This window comes from Hemicordylus capensis, chromosome 3 (assembly GCF_027244095.1).
Source record: "Hemicordylus capensis ecotype Gifberg chromosome 3, rHemCap1.1.pri, whole genome shotgun sequence".
In the NCBI taxonomy this organism is placed as follows: domain Eukaryota; kingdom Metazoa; phylum Chordata; class Lepidosauria; order Squamata; family Cordylidae; genus Hemicordylus; species Hemicordylus capensis.
In genome coordinates this window covers 6,963,207-6,981,680 of record NC_069659.1, presented here as the reverse complement: position 1 = coordinate 6,981,680, position 18,474 = coordinate 6,963,207, and the positions used below count along the sequence as shown (strand labels likewise).

The following is an 18,474-nucleotide window of genomic DNA, read 5'->3' as shown; positions in this document are numbered from 1 at the left end:
GAGAGAGAGATTCTTTTCCCTCTCACACAACACTAGAACCAGGGGTCACTCCATGAAATTGATTGCCAGGAGGTCTAGGACCAACAAACGGAAGTACTTTTCCACACAGCGCGTGATCCACTTGTGGAACTCTCTGCCACAGGACGTGGTGACAGCAGCAACCTGGATGGCTTTAAGAGAGGTTTGGATGACTTCATGGAGGAGAGGTCTATCAATGGCTACTAGTCGGAGGGCTGTGGGCCACCTCCAGCATCAAGGGCAGGGTGCCTCTGAGTACCAGTTGCAGGGGAGTAATGGCAGGAGAGAGGACATGCCCTCAACTCCTGTCTGTGGCTTCCAGCGGCATCTGGTGGGCCACTGTGCGAAACAGGATGCTGGACTAGATGGGCCTCCTTGGGCCTGATCCAGCAGGGCTGTTCTTATGTTATCTGCACCTATGTACAACTGTGCACTGGTTGTAGGAGTGTGGTCGAACGTAGCGGGGCTTCTTTGAGGCTCGCCCATCACAGATGAAAGGTGCTCCTGTTGAACCTAGTGAGGGCCGGTGGGCATATTTCTCACCGCCCGTCCCCGCGGCGTCAGCTGCAGAGACCCGATTTCCTGGAACCCGGGTGTTAGTAGGACCCTGCAGAGGTGCGAGCAAGCCTTGGCCGGTGGGAGGGACGGCGGGCTGCTGCTCCGTTGAAGTCAAAGACGCGTTGGGAGAACTTGCCCCCCCCCCCCCCCAACGCCCCGCAACTTTCCAGAAGTTTCTCTGGTTTGCTTATATAGCCCCCTCCGGCGCGGAGCAGCTCGCAGAAAGGGCACGCCGCTGGCCGGGGAGCAGATCTTGCAGAACAAGTAGCACACGCCTGCGTTGCGCCTCGGCCCGAGCGCCCGCCCGCCCGCTTCTTCGCCAGCCACCCTCCGGGCCGCAAGTTCGAGCCCCCCACCAGGTGAGGATGGCGTCTACTTGCGAGAAAGGGGACGCGGAGGGGGACCTCTGCTTAGAGCCTGGAAGGACGGGCCTCCCAGGGGCAGGCGGCCGGGGGCTGCGAACCTGCGACCCTCCTCCGCATGCACCGACCGGAGAGCAGAGGGGCCCGTCCGCCTGGCGTGGCTGACTTTGCGGGGAAGGGGCCCACCCCCGATCGGGCTGCACCAATGCAACCCGCTGCATGCTTTTTAGCACCGCCACCAGCTCTGTTATTCGGGGCGGTGTGTTTTTTTAATTAAACCGTTCTCCAATATCTCGTCACAACATCATCCGCCAAGCCAGGAAAAGCTGCAGGGCTGCTTCCCAGCGTCTCCTGGCGGGGAGGGGAGGGGCTTGCCAATGCCTGGAGAGACCCCTGCACGTCCAGGGTGCCCATCGGGGGCGCCCCCGACAGCGCGTCGGCTGGCGTCTGGAGCCGTTTTGCCCGAGGGGGGCCCGGCGGCGAGGGAAGCGGATCTCCCTCTCGGGCAGCCAGCGCGGAGTGCCCCTCCGGCGGGAAGTTCTCTTGCGCCAGCCCTGCGCCTGCCGCCCCCCTGGGTCTTGCGCAGGAGAACGTCTCCCCGGCACGAGTCCCCCGCTTGGCGTTGGAGAGCTGGTCGGCTTGGCGTTGGTTAGTGGGTTGGGAGGTGGGCGCGCGCGCGGGGGTGAATTCGGAGTGCATCATGCAGCCTGAAGGAGGAGGGGGCGTGGGTGGTGAAGCCCTCCCCCTTGGGGTGCTTAGGAATCGGACTCTGCTAACCCGCCCCGCGCAAGGGCTGCAGCCGCCCGCCAATGCGCCCCCCTCCCGTCCCGTCCCGGTGGCGAGCAGGCGACGACCCTTTGGGTGTCGCCTTTTTAGGAGAAGAAGAGCGCCTGGCAGCAAGCGCCCACCCCGGCAAAGGGGGCGGGGGGGGCAAGGGGGAGGCCGGCGGCGCGCAGCTCCTCGGGTGCCCAGCCCCCCCCCCCCGCACACCCAATATAGGGCGCCTTCCTTGTGCGCTGCGGGGAGCGCGGCCCCGGAGAGGTTCTGCCGTGCGCCCCTTCGGGCGGGGGGGGGCTCTCGGGGACTCGGCCTTTGACTGCGGAGAACCCCTGGCTTTATAGGACGGGGAGGGCCGGAGCAGGGTTGTGCCTCTCTCCCTCCCTCCGGGTTCCCCATCTATTTCGCCGCCCTCCTCTGCTTCGGGCCACTTTTGCAGAACCAATTTGGAGCCACTTTTAAGTGGACACAACTGCCCCCCCCCCCACCCGCCGTGTCTTTCCCGTTAAGCGGGTCTCTCTTGAATGCTTCAAGGGAGTCCACACATTGTAACCCAGGATCTCCGGAAACGCGTGTGCAGAGAAGCGAGTTGATGGAACAAGGTTACAAAAAGTCTAGTCTCTTTTGCAAGACCAGTTTCGACAAGCAGATCTAGTGGGGGGCAGGGGGGGGGGGAAAGTCCGCTTGGGATGAATTCCATCATGCTTTGAAATGCTGGTGTGACTCAACCCTTGGAGACTGTCTGTCTAGGAGACCTGGCCTCCCTTTTCACCTTGGGAGCCCAGGGTTCCCGTGATCAGGAGAAACACTTTGAAAGGCAATGAAGACGCTTCAGAAAGCAGGGACCCCTAGGTCAGCAGCTTAATTTTATTTTATTTTATTTATTTCATTTGCATTTTATATCCCGCTCTTCCTCCAAGGAGCCCAGAGAGCGGTGTACTACATACTTCAGTTTCTCCTCACAACAACCCTGTGAAGTAGGTTAGGCTGAGAGAGAAGTGACTGGCCCAGAGTCGCCCAGCAAATCTCATGAGGTTAAATGGGGATTTGAACTTGCATCTCCCTGGTCCTAGTCCAGCACTCGAACCACCACACCATGCTGGCTTTAGAGGGAAGTGTGCATTTGTACCCCTGTGAAATTAACAAGATGCCTCTTCTTTGCTGAAATACAGCTCCTGCATTGTTGGAGTTCTCTGCGAACCCAAAAACTGTGTTTCAGGGTGCATGAATTTGATCTTGGTAGCTGAAAAGATCCTGTGTGCACATCCCACAAGTTAAATCTAAAATCCAGTGCAGAACGCAGAAGTGTGAATTTGGTCTTTAAAAAGAAAGCAAGCTTCTCACCCTTATGATGACTGAAAGGAAAGTGTGGCAAAAATCCCAGCTGTATCTGAGGCTGACTCGGCAAAGGGGCAAAGGGCAAAGATATCGCTGGTTTCAAACGGGACTTCTGTCTTGCTCCCTGCACCCCCCAGCTTTTTGACAAAATAATCGGAACTGCATGAAATTCCAGATTTTGCAGTTGCCAAGTGAGGGACATTGAACTCCTGCAAAATGTGGAGGGAAAGTGATCTCTCTCTGGAACGCAGAATTTGGCCTCCTTGATGAAGAAGTGGTGCGGATTGTCTCTGGCCTTGATGCTATTCTGAGCCCCGGGTCTTCTGATGCAGCTGCTCTCGCTGGCGCAGAATGGTCCCTTCTTGCTTACGTGGCATGTGGGATCAGCTGTGGACGAAAGCAGGCTGCTCGGTTATACAACAGCCGACCGGAGATGGGGGAAAGCCAACCCATTAAGCCAGAGGCTCTAGTCTGCTCCCAGCAGCCCCAGTCAGTGGCTTTGGGGCATTGTGGTTGGGGCTGATGGGAGTTGTAGCCCAACAATATCTGAGGACCGAAGTTTGCTTAAGGAGTTGGATTTGTGATCTCAGCCACCAGAGGTGGATTTGTACGTTTTCCAGTCTGGCTGCTCTGCTAGAAAAAGTTTTATCATCTGCTTCAATTGGCACCAGTCTGGAAGGGATCGTAGAAATGAGGGGGCAGTTTGCATGTGAATATTTAAATGCATGAAAACTAATGACTGCACACCTTAAATTGTGCTCATATTTTGATGTCTAGGAACATAGGAAGCTGCCATATACTGAGTCAGACCATTGGTCCATCTAGCTCAGTATTGTCTACACAGACTGGCAGCAGCTTCTCCAAGGTTGCAGGCAGGAGTCTCGCTCAGCCCTATCTTGGAGATGCCGCCAGGGAGGGAACATGGAACCTAGATGCTCTTCCCAGAGCAGCTCCATCCCCTAAGCGGAATATCTTACTGAGCTCACACTTCTAGTCTCTAAAATGGTAGCTAGCTAACTGGTTTCCTAGAGGATAGATTAAAATGTTGAAAGTGGAAAATCACCATCAGGACTGGCAAACCCAAATCTCATTATAACTGTCAGGTTTGAAAAATAACGATTCTGGTAATGTCCGGCTGGTCTTCTCCCCCCACACAAATGTATTACCTTGAGAGTTCCATAGCTGCAGGCTCCACCTACATAATGATGCTGCTCCTCCCACTGCCCTGGAAGCCCTACCCACATCCTGCTGTGATGTCATTGCAGTGTGTTGCAGGGGGAGGGATTATGCAAAGCAGCACAGAGGAGGATGCAGGTTTTAAAAAAAACAAAAAACCCACAATCCTGTGATCTAGGCGCAATGGCTGGCATACTGCACCATGTTCTGGGTGTGTTTTAACAGAATGGGCACACAGTTGCATAAGAGCACTCTTGCACAAAATACAAAAATTGCATGGATGCATTCGTGTCTTGGAAATAATTATTCTCAGGGGCCTTCCACTGTATCTGCATTTCTGCATGTATTGTGTTTTTGTGCAGGGGCACTCTTGGGCAACTGTTAAAATGCACACTGAATGCTGTGTAGAATGTCAGAAACTAATGTTTTTGGAGGTAAAAAAATTAACCCCACACCTTCAGGGCCTTAGGATTTCCCCCTTCCCAGCCTCCTTACACATGAGTGCAATTGCTAGACATCCTGTTGTTCTGTTCTGAAAAGCCTTCTGAGGTTTTCGAGGGAACTATCTTATTTATCTGTTTTCTTTCAGAATGAAAAAGGCAAACGTTGACCACACTAAGAAAAAGTTTCAAGGTACCTTTAGAAGAAGAGAAAAAAACCCTACACACTTATACATCAAAATGGAAATAATACCCAGGGCTAACTGCCTAGCTCATAATGAACTGGTGCCCATAAAGTGGTTTAGAATGCTAGGATCTTAGATTTCAAAGAAGTATCCGTGGACTTTGTGTTCCAGCATCTCTGTCTTCAGGCCGGGTATCCTGGTCCCAAGCATCTTTAGGAGATTGCTTTGCCCAGGAGCATCACAGAGTCAGACAAGAGGTCCCTCTAGTCCAGAATGTCTCAACCTTGGGTCCCCAGATGTTGGACTATAACTCCCATCATCCCCTGCCACAAAGGCCATTGTGACTGGGGATGATGAAAGTTGTCGTCCTGCAGCATCTGGGGCCCCAAGGTGGAGATTTCCTGATCTAGTCTACCATCCTGTTCTCAGATACTCCTTGGATGTTCACCAGCGAGGCATGGAGCTGATGGCCTCCCCCTGTTTTTGACCCTAAATTCTGTCCCTAAAGTGAACACAGGTGCGCTCATTCACACAAAGGCATGTACAAGTGTGCAGCAGATTCCTGTACACTCGTACAACATAATGTCGGAATAGGGCTTTACGCTCTTAAATAGCAGTTTTCTCCCCCAGGAATAACTTCAGTGATAAATTACTCACTTCTGTATTGCCTGCATAGCTAGCCCGGTTAATTTCCCATTGAGTTCTGGCTTTATTGCTGATATCAACTATTGGAGAACGTTTTCAGTTCAGGTGATGGAGAAGTCTGTTGCTATGGGATTAAAAATACAGTTGCTTCAGAGCGGGTTGTTATTATTATTATTATTATTATTACATTTATATCCCACTCTTCCTCCTTCCTCCAAGGAGCCCAGCGCGGTGTACTACATACTTGAGTTTCTCTTTCACAACAACCCTGTGAAGTAGGCTAGGCTGAGAGAGAAGTGACTGGCCCAGAGTCACCCAGCTAGTTTCATGGCTGAATGGGGATTTGAACTCGGGTCTCCCCGGTCCTAGTCCAGCACTCTAACCACTACACCACGCTGGCTCTCCAGCGTGGTTGGCAGCAGGAGATGGGGGCAAAAATGAAGTCGGTTACTGCTGGGATGTTAAGCCCTGCTGTTTATCAGTCTAGCTTTTTGATGCCCTTCAGGGATGGGCCTGTAGCTCAGTGGGAAAGCGTCTGCTTTGCATGCAGAAGGTCCCAGGTTCGATCCCTGGCAGCATCTCCAGGTGGGGCTGAGACCTTGAAGAAGCCACTGCCAGTCAGTGTAGACCAGGGCTGAGTAAACCTGGCCCTCTCGCTGCAACAGCTGCAATGCCCATATCCTGCAGCCACAGTAAATGGTGGCTGGGGATGCTGGGAGTTGTAGTCCAGAAACATCTGGCGGGGGGGCAAGTTTGCCCACCCCTGGTGCAGACAGTCCCGAGCTGGGTGGGCCAATGATCTGGCGGTCAGAACTCTTTCCCTTGGAAGCAGGCTTTTAACTTGAGAGGCTTTTGGATCTTCAACCTCCCCTCCACTGTGCTTTTTAAAAATAAAAAGACTTAATGATTGGTGTTGCTGGAAACTATGAATTAGCTCCATGCTTGAGGCTCTGTCATTTCCGGGGGGTAATTGCAGAGTTCCTTGGCTTGCCGCTGCCTACGTGGCTGTTTTCCCTCCCTGCCTGGGATGTCAGGGCTCCCGCTGGGTCCGCCCTTCCCCTTGCTGTGCTTCATCCCTGACTGCCGGCTCTTTTCTGCTGCATAAAGAGAACGTAGCGGAGTCCCGGGCCTTGGCAGGGTGCCCCAGGATGCTGGTGGCTGAGATCTTGGCTGCCACCCAGATTTGCTCATAGAAGAAAAATGTGCATTTGAAATAGCCGTGGGACGCAAGGGCCAGGCAGTCTCAAATGGTCTCAAGGAGTTCTCAGCCTTGGATGCTCGACTGATGCTGGACTACAACTCCCATCATCGCCCATAGCAATGGCCAGAACAACATCTGGGGATTCATTGCTATACCACTAGTCTAGGGCTTCTCAAACTTGGCTCCTCAGATATGTTGGGCAACCACTCCCATCATCCCCTGCTACAATAGCCAAAGGCCATGGTGGTGGTGGTGGTGACTATGGGAACTGTAGTCCAACACCATCTGGGGCTTCAGGCTTGAGAACTAGATTAGAGAGATAACATTGCTTGGGGCGACTTTTGTACCTCCAGCAGGATGATTCTTTATACCCTGGTTGAGAACTCATCTTTTGAATAAGCTCCTACTTTGAAATGAGAAAGGGTGGCCATCAGTAGGGATCAAAGCTGGTCTTGGGGCAGCGAGTGTGAATTGTCCCCTTTGCTAAGCGGGGTCTGCCTTGGTTTGTATTTGGATAGGAGACTGAGCATTGTAAAATGTTCGCCTTAGGGGATGGGGCCATAGCTCAGTGGAAGAGCATCTTCCTTTGGCATGCAGAAGGTCCCAGGTTCAATCCCTGGCAGCATCTCCAGGTAGGGCTGGGAAAGACGACTGCCTGAAACCTTGGAGTGCTGCTGCCAGTCAGTGCAGGCAATACTGACTTAAATGGACCAAAGGTCTGACTCAGTAGGAGGCAGCTTCCTATGTTCCTAACAGGCCGGCCCACTGGTTCAGCCCTGCATGGGATGAAGAGACACAAAGGACTCTTGCTGTTTCCTCCCCCATAGAGACAGCTGGGGAAGGGGCCGTCAAGCAGGCCCTCTTGCCCAGTTTATCTTCTCTTCATTTGCGTCCTCATTGTGACAAGCGCCCACAGCTGGGAACGCTGGACTTAGGCAGAACAGACAGGCCCCCCTGCTTCCAAAGAACCGGCAGTTTCTTCCATGCCCGAAGGTGGTGGACTCACAAAACCAGCCGGAAAGAGAGACGTGCCCAACAAGTCAGAAGCCACAGCTACTGGGATCTGGAGCATGGGTTTGCGGATTCATAAGAACGGCCCGGCTGGGTCAGGCCCAAGGAGGCCCATCCAGTCCAGCACCCTGTTTCCCACAGTGGCCCACCAGATGCCCCCGAGGAGCCCCCAGGCAAGAGGTCTGTGCATGCCCTCTCTCCTGCTCTTGCTCCCCTGCAACTGGGATTGAGAGGCATCTTGCCTCTGAGGCGGGAGATGGCCCACAGCCACCAGACTAGTAGCCATTGATAGACCTGTCCTGCCTGAATTTGTCTACAGGGAAGTGACATGTTGGGTAGCCTTTAGATTGACAGAGGCGTACAGCTGGGACTCACCAGGAACTCAACCCAGCAGGTTTTCAAGGGCAGAATTCACACCAGATCAAGTGCATCGTAGATTGTCCAGGTCAGCAGACGGGTCTCTGAGCCACTCCAGCTCCCCTTATGTTAGAAGCAAAGCACAACTCTTGTTCTGAGTTGGCTTGCTTTTGTAGTCCCCCCCCCCCCCCCGAAAGGTCTGCATTGGTTTTCCATTTTCAACATATGGGAGTCATTTCCAAATTTTATTATACCGAAGCCTTTTTGAAATTCCCAGATGGCTTTTCCTGAGAGGGGAACCCAGTATGCCACAAGGGGATAGGCTGAGTAAATAATACTTCCCATGAGCCCAAAGGGCTCACTCTCAAAGGAGGCTGCCTGTTAGAGCTCTGGATGAGTTGCTGCTCAGGCTTGGCCAGCTTTCCATGAGCCTCCAGCTAGGGCGAACAGTTCTGCTGTGTCCCTGCATCGTGTCTGACTTGAGTCATTGAACTGCTCTCTGGGCAGAGACACAGCAACATTTCCCCGCCCTCAGGAGGTTGGTTGCATCTCTGCATGAGTTGCCAGTGGGAAGTATTGTTGCACACAATACATGTTCCACTTGTTGAACTCTCTGCCACAGGATGCGGTGACAGCCAACAACCTGGATGGCTTTAAGAGGGGTTTGGATCACTTCATGGAGGAGAGGTCTATCAATGGCTACTAGTCGGATGGCTACAGGCCACCTCCAGCCTCAGAGGCAGGATGCCTCTGAGTACCAGTTGCAGGGGACTAACAGCAGGAGGGAAGGCATGCCCTCCACTCCTGCCTGTGGCTTCCAGCGGCATCTGGTGGGCCACTGTGAGAAACAGGATGCTGGACTAGATGGGCCTTGGGCCTGATCCAGCAGGGCTGTTCTTATGTTGCTCTGAACTTGCCTTGCCGTCAGGAGACAGGCTCAGAATACAGACTCCTGCAGAAGCACAGGCTCCTCTGTGGGCAAGTCATCCTTACTTTGTTCACATATAAAATAAAATATTTTTATTTTCAGTTGCAAGAATGAGAGGAGAATGTTTTGATTCAGTGGGAAAATGTGTTTCATTGATTCAAGCTTTCAGAGCGTTCAAGAGTTCCCTCTTGTGGCTGTGTGGGGAAGTGCAGCCTGCCATGCTAGAAGAACATTGAAAGATCACTGCAATTTTGCCCCATAGCCTTAGGCTAGTAGCTGATTTGCCATGCTATCAGGATGATTCAGTGAATATCTTCTCAAGCAACCCTGAAGTCCATTTCTTCCAATACCACGAAAGTTAGAATGTCTGTTGAAAAACAAGACCCCATCAGCTACTGTTCACTGCATGTAGAAAAGTAGCATCTCATGGAGGAAAACGAGGCTGGAATCCATCTCTGTGATAAGTAGAAGTAATTTTTGATGCCTTCCCCAGGAAGCCTTCTGTGCCACCTGGAAATGTGTCCCCAAGGGCTGCAAAACCTTCAGGGACATATTTTCAGGTGGCACGGGGCGGGGTTGTCGTGGGGAGAGTGTCAAAAATGGCAGCTTCCCCATTGCATTTAGTTGGGAAGCTCTGTTAGGCTGCTCACAACAACAACAACAGTTTATATGCCGCTTTTCAACAAAAGTTTCCTAAGCAGTTTCCATTGATAAATAAATAATAAACAAATAAGATGGCTCCCTGTCCCCAAAGGGCTCACAATCCAAAAAGCAACATCAGATAGACACCAGCAACAGCCACTGGAGGGGTGCTATGCTGGGGATGGATAGGGCCAGTTGCTCTCCCCCTGCTCAATCAAGAGAATCACTATGTTAAAAAGGTGTCTCTTTGCCCAGTTCCCCAGGGTTAACTACACTGGCGCATCAATGGCTCTGTGTGCCAGCCCCTGCCAGTCTCTTCAAGTAGAACTGGAGGAAGACCCCTGTCTGAAACCCTGGAGAGCTGGACTAGACAAGACGGACCTGGCTGGAGCAGAGGTTGATGTAGGAAGGCAGCGTCCTATGCCACCTGTGCTGTTTAGAGGAAGGACTGTATAGTCCAGTGGCAGGCCACATGCTTTGGATGCAGAAGGCCCCAGATCTAGTCCCTGGCAGCCTCTCCAGGTAGGGCTCGCAAAGACCCACCTGCAACTAGAGAGCTGCTGCCAGCCAGTGCAGACAACACTGCGCTAGGTGGACCAAGCGTCTGACTCAGGATAAGGCAGCTGCTTGTGCGCCTACAACAGCAACATCACAGATGTGGCTACCCCATAGATTTGCACTGCCAGGTTTCGTTGCCTGTGTATTTTGCAGCCTAGGGGTCCTCAGGCTTGTGTCTCCAGATGTTGGACTACAGCTCCCATCATCCCCAGCCAAAGGCCGTTGTGGGTGGCGGTAATGGGAGTTGTAGTCCCACATCACCTGGGGACCCACGTTTGAGCACCCCCGGCGTGGCCTGCTAGTTGGAGTAAGAATGAGGCAGAGAGAATTGATCCGTGGCCCGTCTGCTTCATTGTAGGCTCAGATAGTTCCCGGTTACCATGGAAATCATGTGGGTGACCCGACTCCTCGTGTTCGGCGTTTTGGCCTCCGCGGTGCCATCGGAAGACAAGAAGGCCAGTGGTAAGGCTGCGACTCCGGAAGGCAAGAAGCTGAGCGATAAGGCGACCGCCTTGGCCGACCGCAGTGCCACCCTGGCCTTCAACCTCTACCACGTGATGGCCAAGGACAAGAACATGGAGAACATCTTGGTCTCGCCGGTGGTGGTGGCGTCTTCCCTTGGGCTGGTCTCCCTGGGCGGCAAGGCCTCCACCGCTTCCCAAGCCAAAGCCCTGCTCAGCGCCGACAAACTGAACGACGACTACGTGCACAGCGGCCTGTCGGAGCTGCTGAGCGAGGTGAGCAACGCCAGCCGCCGCAACGTCACCTGGAAAATCGGCAGCCGCCTGTACGGACCCAGCTCCGTCAGCTTCGCCGACGACTTTGTCAAGAGCAGCAAGAAGCATTACAACTACGAGCACTCCAAGATCAACTTCCGGGACAAGCGGAGCGCGCTGAAGTCCATCAACGAGTGGGTGGCCCAGACCACCGACGGGAAACTGCCCGAGCTCACCAAAGATGTGGAGAAGACAGACGGGGCCTTGATTGTCAACGCCATGTTCTTCAAACGTGAGTGGCTTCCGACTTCTTGCGTGTTTTTAAGATTGATTTATTTTCTTTTTCTTTATTTAAAATATTTCTACCCCAACCCTCCATTAAAATACTGCTCGGGGCGGCTCCCAGCAGTAAAAGTAATCTAAAGTTAGTTATATTATTTATAAAACAAAACACAGCCTAGAATAAAATCAATTACAAACCCAATTACAAATAAGAACCCAATGAAGATGAAACAAAAAGTCCAACAGTTTATAATTCAAAGATTTAAAAGGCCTCTCTAAACAGATGGGTTTTGAAGTCTTTTTTTAAAAAACCCTAAGGGAGGGAGTGTGGTGGGGTTTTTCGGGGGGGGCATTCCATAGCCCAGGGGCCACAACCAAGGAGGCCTTGCCACTTGTCCCTGCCAACTGAATCTCGGTCAATGCAAATACGACGAATATTTATATACTGCTTGTCAACAAAAGTTTCCAAAGCAGTTTACAGAGATATAAATATCTATGGCAGGGCCACAAGCAGGGCTTGAGATGATGAACGCAGGGCCCTGGCAGGTTTGCATAGGCAAATGGGGTCCGGCATATACCCTGACAATATAACTGTTGTTATTTCGCATATAGTTACATTGTCGGACCGCAACAGAACTACATGTGTGGTCCGAAAATATAACTCTTGTTGTCAGTAAAGGTGTTTAGCCAATAAGGAGATCAGAGGACCACTAAGGATCGGTTTACGGCTGCCTCAGATGTTCTATTCTTGTGTGTGATGCAGCAGTGGATGATAGCCTTTGGCCATTGTGGATAATGGGTGTTGTAGTCCGATGACATCTGGAGGCCCAAGTGTGAAAACCCCTAGGTAGTGGGATTAGAGCAGACATGTGTGATAAGACAACCCAACCCTTTCTGTTGCTAACCAGTCATCCCTCATCCCTCCTCCCTTACAGCTCACTGGGACGAAAGGTTTCATCACAAAATGGTGGACAACCGTGGCTTTATGGTCACCCGCTCCTTCACAGTGGCCGTTCCCATGATGCACCGCACAGGTAAGAAGAGTGCCTGAGCTTGAGACAGAATTCATTCCAGAATTCTTGTTTTCCCCACAGACGATGGCCGACCTTCTACACTTCTTGCTAATGTTTGAGTTGGTGAGACCCACCAGCACCCCACTCTTGGTATCTAGTCAGTGGTAGCCCAAGCCTGAGACAGGAGGCCAAATGCCAGCCCCCCCCCCCCCGTTGCCACCCCCTGGTGAGCACATGCCTGCACTACTACTACTACTACTACTACTAGGGCACTACTGGATAGGATAGAAGATAGAAGCTGAACTACTAGGGCATGAGTAGCTGACAAGTTGGGTGACTAGAGGGCTGTTCTCAAGACCCTACACAGGGGCGGAGGGTAGGAGAGACATGTGCCCTCTGGATGGGCAGTCGCATGTTTATTATTATTTATTAGATTTGTATACCACCCTTCCAAAATGGCTCCGGGTGGTTTGCAGCGTGATAAAAACCATTAAGACAAGTTTGCAAAACTTTGCAAAACAAAACTCTTTGCCAAGTTTGAGGTAGGAGAAGGGGAGAGTACTGTCCTTCTGTGCCTATAAATAACCCCTGGGTTCTTCATTGTTTGCAAACAAGCAGGGGCAGGAACTTAAAGGTGTGCAGGCTCTCTAGCAATACATGAGCACAGGCCGCCATCCTGTTCCTCTCCTGCTGAAGCTGGCCGCGTTCCTCCCCCCCTCGCCACCCCTGCTGGCAGGGCAGTATTCTTCCCACTTGCCACGGCCATGCTCCCCCCTCTGGGCATGCTCCATAGCCCCATGCTCCTGCGCAGAACCAGCTGGGTGTGGGCGCTCCATTTGACTGTGAATGTTGACACGAATGACCTGCACACTCTAGGCAGGGGTGGAATCTTCATTGGAAGCTGCTGAGTCAGACCATTGGACCCTCTAGCTCAGGATCATCTTCACAGACCGGCAGCGGCTTCTCCAAGCTTGCAGGCGGGAGTCTCTCTGAGCCCTTTTGGAACCTTCTGCATGCATGCAGGCAGGCAGGCGCTTTGGAAAATGTCTAGAAAGAGTGACAGGGAACATCTAAGGAGAGCTCTGGTTGCTTCCAAATGGCCATGGAATGCATTGGATTTCTGAATGGCCAACAGCCACTCGGAAATTCCATGCAATTCCTGCGGCCCTTTGGAAGGAAGAACATAGGAAGCTGCCTTCTACCGAGTCAGACCTTGGGTCCATATCACACAGGGTTGTCTACCCAGACTGGCAGTGACTCCTCCAAGGTTGTCAGCAGGCGTCTCTCTCTCAGCCCTATCTTGAAGACGCTGCCATGGAGGGAGCTTGGGACCTTCTGCATGCAGGCAGGCAGAGGCTCTTCCCAGAGCATCCCTACTACACTCATGTAGTTGTCTCCCATTCAAATGCAAACCAGGGCTGACCCTGCTTAGTGAAGGGGACAGTTCATATTTGCGACCACAGGACCAGCTCTCCTTTCCATGGGCGGGGTATAGCCGCGAAAATACGGTGATTGGGTGGGAGCTGGGTGGGATCCTTTCTGTCGAAACGCTGGGCCCAGGCTGTGGGTTGGCGGCACCCAACCTACCTGGCTCCCACCCAGTCACTCTGCCCCCCCCCCCCGCCCGCTTGCCCTCTGCGTACACCCCACCGCCAAGCGGGAGCGTGCACAGCTCTCCTGCCCCTGGCTGGCTGCTCCTCCCTCTGATGGTGAGGCCTCCCGTCTTTCACAGGCTTCTACAACCACTTTAGCGACGAAGCGGAGAAGCTGCAGATCGTGGAGATGCCGCTGGCGCACAAGCTCTCCAGCATGATCTTCATCATGCCGAACCACGTGGAGCCGCTGGAGCGGCTGGAGAAGCTGCTGACCCAGGAGCAGCTGAAGGCCTGGCTGGGCCAGCTGAAGAAGCGGGCGGTGGCCATCTCCCTGCCCAAGGTCAGCCTGGAAGTCAGCCACGACCTCCATGTGAGTAGCCCAGCTCTTCGCCCGGGGGGGGGGGGCGGGTTAGGGGCCACTTCAGGCTAGCTGCTCCCTCCCGTTCTGTTGGTCTCCTGTCTTGAGACGCGCAGCTGCCTTGCTGAGTTAGGCCCTCGGCCCACACTGACTAGCAAGACTGGTCTGTCTCCGTGTTTATTTATTTAATTTGTTTATTTTTTACATTTTATGTCCCACTCTTCCTCCAAGGAGCCCAGAGCGGTGGACTACATCCTTAGGTTTCTCTTTCACAACAACCCTGTGAAGTAGGTGAGGCTGAGAGAGAAGGGACTGGCCCAGAGTCACCCAGCTAGTCTCATGGCTGAATGGGGATTTGAACTCGGGTCTCTCCAGTCCTAGTCCAGCACTCTAACCACTACACGCTGGCAGTATTGTCAGGCTCTGACTGGCAGCATCTCAACAGGGTTCCAGGGAGGGATCTTTCCCAGCCCAAAGTGTAGGTGGGAGGGATTGAATCTGGGCCCTTCTGCATGAGAAGCATATTTTTCAACCCCCTGGCTGTCCTTGCCCTGACCCCAACTCACCCCTTTTCGCTGCTGAGTTTTCTTGTCAGCAGCAAACTGCCTCTCCTTTCTTTCCCTTGCCTGTGTACCTGCTTTCTCTCAGGCCTTTCCCTCCCTGTTCCGCCAGCTACCCAACCTCAGCTTTGATTCTCTTCCGAACCCTCAACTTCTCTGGCCACTTGGCCGTCCTACCTTTCGTTCTGCCCCTAGGCCAGGAGCGACCAGCCTGCAGCGCCGCAGCTGCTGTTGGGACTACAACTCCCATCACCCACTGCTGCATGTGCTCTAGGGATGATGGGATTTGTAGTCCAACAGCAGCCAGAGAGCCTCAGGTTGGCTGCCTGTACCTAGGCCCTGTATGAGTCAACCCCACGGCCAAAAACCCTTCCCTCAGTTCCCCATCCCCTATTGTGATGGTCTCTCTCAGCTTCCCATTTCTCTTATTGTGCCCCCCCCCTTTAATACTTCTGGGCTTCATTACTTCCTCTGTTGTGCTGCAGGAAGTTCCATGACATGACATGACATCACAGCAGTTTGTCCAATGGTCTGGAAGGGTCTCTTGACAGGTCACAAGCAACACCAGTCTTACTATATATTGGACAGGATCCAGATTAAGTTAGTCCTAATTAAACCCCATAGAATGAATGAGACAAGTTAGTCAAAACTAACTTGAGTCCCATTCATTTCAGTGGGACTGGGTCACAACCAGTTTAATTTGGATGCTGCCCTCTGCATCTGAAATCATGAGTGTTTATGACATCCCGGCGTCTCCATTCCTCATTCCAGAAACACTTGGCTGATCTCGGCTTAACGGAGGCCGTTGATAAAAACAAGGCTGACCTGTCCAAAATCTCAGGCAAGAAGGATCTCTACCTCTCCAACGTCTTCCATGCCGTAGCCTTTGAGTGGGACACGGAGGGGAACCCCTTTGATGCGGACATCTACGGCCGGGAAGAAATGAAGACCCCCAAGCTCTTCTATGCGGACCACCCGTTCATCTTCCTCATCAAGGACAATAAGACCAATTCCATCCTCTTCATTGGCAGACTAGTGCGGCCCAAAGGCGACAAAATGCGGGATGAGTTGTAGCGTGTGTGTGAGCACATCGTGCACGTGTGTGTGTGGTTGGGTTGTTGTTTTTTTTAAAATGAGGGATATGATGCTATGTATCCTTGATGAATTAACTGGTGCTATGTAGGCCTGTGGAGAGCAAGAACTTGTACACGTGCCTTTTGTGGTCTGAAACTATCTAGAAGTCATAAATGGGGGGGGGGGGGAGACACACATCAATGAGTCATTGCCATAAGCCAGTGGACCTTAAAGTGGGGTCCGCTAGAGGTTGGTGTACTACCACTCCCAGCATCCCCAGCCACAATTTGAGATGGGGGATGCTGGGAGTTGTAGTTCAGCAACCTCTGGCAAACCTCACTTTGAAAAGCACTGCCATAAACACTCCCCTCATAGACCACTAAGGGGCAGTTTCTGTCTTTTCACACACCACCTTCCTGGCTTCTGTCTCCAGATTCTGCACACAGCACAGAGAGCGCCCGTGCTGCCTTACACCTTGCTAGTGTCATAAAGAGTGCGGTTGTTGCCTTGACAGGGAAAGCACCACCAGGTGATAGATCATTTTTCTGCTCTTCTAAATGTGAAATAGAGATATGGCCGCAAAATACGGTTCATTCTTTGACAGATGGCATTCTAAGGTGGCCACTCACTGTCTCACAGCAGAAAGGTAAAGTGTGCCATCAAGTCAATATTGACCCCTGGCACCCATAAGCCCCTTTGGTTTTCTTTGGTAGAATACAGGAGGGGTTTACTGTTGCCTCCTCCCACATAGTGTGAGACAGTGCCTTTCAGCTTCTTCCTATATCGCTGCTGCCCGATATAGTACCAGTGGGGATTTGAACTGGCAACCTTCTGCTTGTTAGTCACGCATTTCCCTGCTGCGCCACTTAAGGTGCATATAAATGCTTCCTGTAAGTGAAGATTATACCAGGATTTCTCACCTTGTGGTGATTGTTCCCTGTAGGGAAAATGCATTTTGCGTTCTTAGTTCAGAATAAAGGAGATGTATGTGCATGTGTGCGCATACCTGTGCCGTAAATATGCTTCAAGCACAAAGACACACCACATTCGATGACATGGGCACTACAGCAAAGGCTCTTTGTGCCATTATGCGGGGTGGGGGGGGAGAGGAGAGGGCACTGAGGACGTGGTGGGATCGTGAATGTCTTGCATCATAGGGGTGCAAGTGTCAAACTCTTTATCTTTTCTGTTTGAGTTCTTGTACTATGCAAAACTTTGACAGTTTTAATTTTTGCAATAAAATTTTTTTCAGTGAATTGGTGTTTCTGGTTTGAATTTTTACCAACAGGTAAGGCACTCTCAAACATTCAGACTTGAGTTACCCCATGCAAACAAACTTGGCCACCAAAATCCAGCCCAGCTAAGGTGGTCTGAGCTTCGTCTCTCCTGAACAGACAGATGTCCCTTGTACAGATTCATTTATTTATCAAATTTATATACCACCGGAGTATCTCTAGGCAGTGTACACAATTTAAACACAATATAAAACAGAGTAAAAAAAATTACAAGAATAAAGTTATAACAATTTCATGGGATAACAACAATTTAAGATTAACTTCAGTTAAAAGCCTGAAAAAACAGGTGTCTCTTGAGGGTCTTCCTAAAAGCAACCAGAGATGAGGGTGCTGTTGTTTCAACTGGGCAGCCACAGAGAAGGCCCAGTCCCAAGTTGCCACTAAACAAGCTGGTGGCAACCCTAACTGGACCTCCCCAGATGACCTTAAGAGGCAGCAAGGATGGTGTTGGTGACAGAGAAGGCACTCTCTTAGGTACCCTGGACCCAGGCCATTGAGGGCTTTATGGGTAATAACCAACACTTTATATTTCACGCTGAAATATATCGGTAGCCAGTGCAGTTCTTTCAAAGCCAGTGTGACATGGGCCCTGTGGGTTGTCCCAGAGACTAGCCTGGCTGCCTCATTCTGTACCAATTGTAGTTTCCAGACTGCAGTGCCAGCTCAGAGGAGGGAGTGGGCTGGGAGGTGTGGGGCCTACACTCTTCCCCCCCCCCCCCAACTATTGCTTGCTCCTGGAAAAGGGAGGCATGCAGACGGGGCTGTGAGGAGAAAAATGGCAGACACAGTTCACTGTTAGCAAGTGTAAAGTGATGCATATTGGGGGGTGGGGGACCAAACCACCCCTACAACAACCCAACTTCACATATATGCTGATGGGGTCTGAGCTGTCAGTTGACTGACCAGGAGAGAAATCCTGGTGTTGTGGCGGACAGCTTGTTGAAAACGTCAACATGATGCACGGCAGGTGTGAAAAAGGCCAATCTCATTTTTTTAACTATTAGGAAGGGGATTGAAACTGCTAATATCCTAACTCTTTTATACAAAGCTATGGTGCCGCCACATGTGGTGACAGCCAACAACCTGGATGGCTTTAAGAGGGGTTTGGTTAACTTCATGGAGGAGAGGTCTGTCAACAGCTACTAGTCAGAGGGCTATAGGCCACCTCCAGCCTCCAAGGCAGGATGCCTCTGAGTACCAGTTGCAGGGGAGTAACAGCAGGAGAGAGGGCATGCCCCTTTCAAATCCTGCCCGTAGGCTTCCAGTGGCATCTGGTGGGCCAGTGTGTGAAACAGGATACTGAATCCCTTTTTCAAGAAGGGATCCAGGGGCGATCCAGGAAATTACAGGCCGGTTAGCCTAACGTCCATTCCAGGCAAATTGAT

At 52.0% G+C, this 18,474-nt stretch overlaps 1 protein-coding gene across 3 annotated transcripts; it reads left to right on the top strand.

Annotated features, from left to right (window-relative positions):
* The first annotated feature begins 713 nt into the window (after positions 1-713).
* On the top strand, positions 714-17,050 carry SERPINH1 (serpin family H member 1). Of its 3 annotated transcripts, none has more exons than XM_053312642.1 (6): positions 714-935; positions 4,819-4,862; positions 10,555-11,204; positions 12,130-12,228; positions 13,940-14,172; positions 15,492-17,050. In XM_053312642.1, exons 3-6 carry the CDS (start codon positions 10,577-10,579, stop codon positions 15,792-15,794), a joined length of 1,263 nt encoding a protein of 420 aa, XP_053168617.1. In that variant the 5' UTR covers positions 714-935; positions 4,819-4,862; positions 10,555-10,576; the 3' UTR covers positions 15,795-17,050. The 3 variants fall into 3 exon arrangements, with proteins under 3 accessions (XP_053168617.1, XP_053168618.1, XP_053168620.1); XM_053312645.1 differs by lacking the exon at positions 714-935 and adding an exon at positions 1,314-1,586; XM_053312643.1 differs by lacking the exon at positions 4,819-4,862.
* The last annotated feature ends 1,424 nt before the right edge of the window (positions 17,051-18,474 follow it).

Coding starts and splice junctions, on each gene's coding strand:
- SERPINH1 (XM_053312643.1), top strand. CDS start 10,577: ATGGAAATCATGTGGGTGACCCGACTCCTCGTGTTCGGCGTTTTGGCC. Junction 12,229..13,939: donor TCCCATGATGCACCGCACAG/GTAAGAAGAGTG, acceptor CGTCTTTCACAG/GCTTCTACAACCACTTTAGC. Junction 14,173..15,491: donor AAGTCAGCCACGACCTCCAT/GTGAGTAGCCCA, acceptor TCCTCATTCCAG/AAACACTTGGCTGATCTCGG.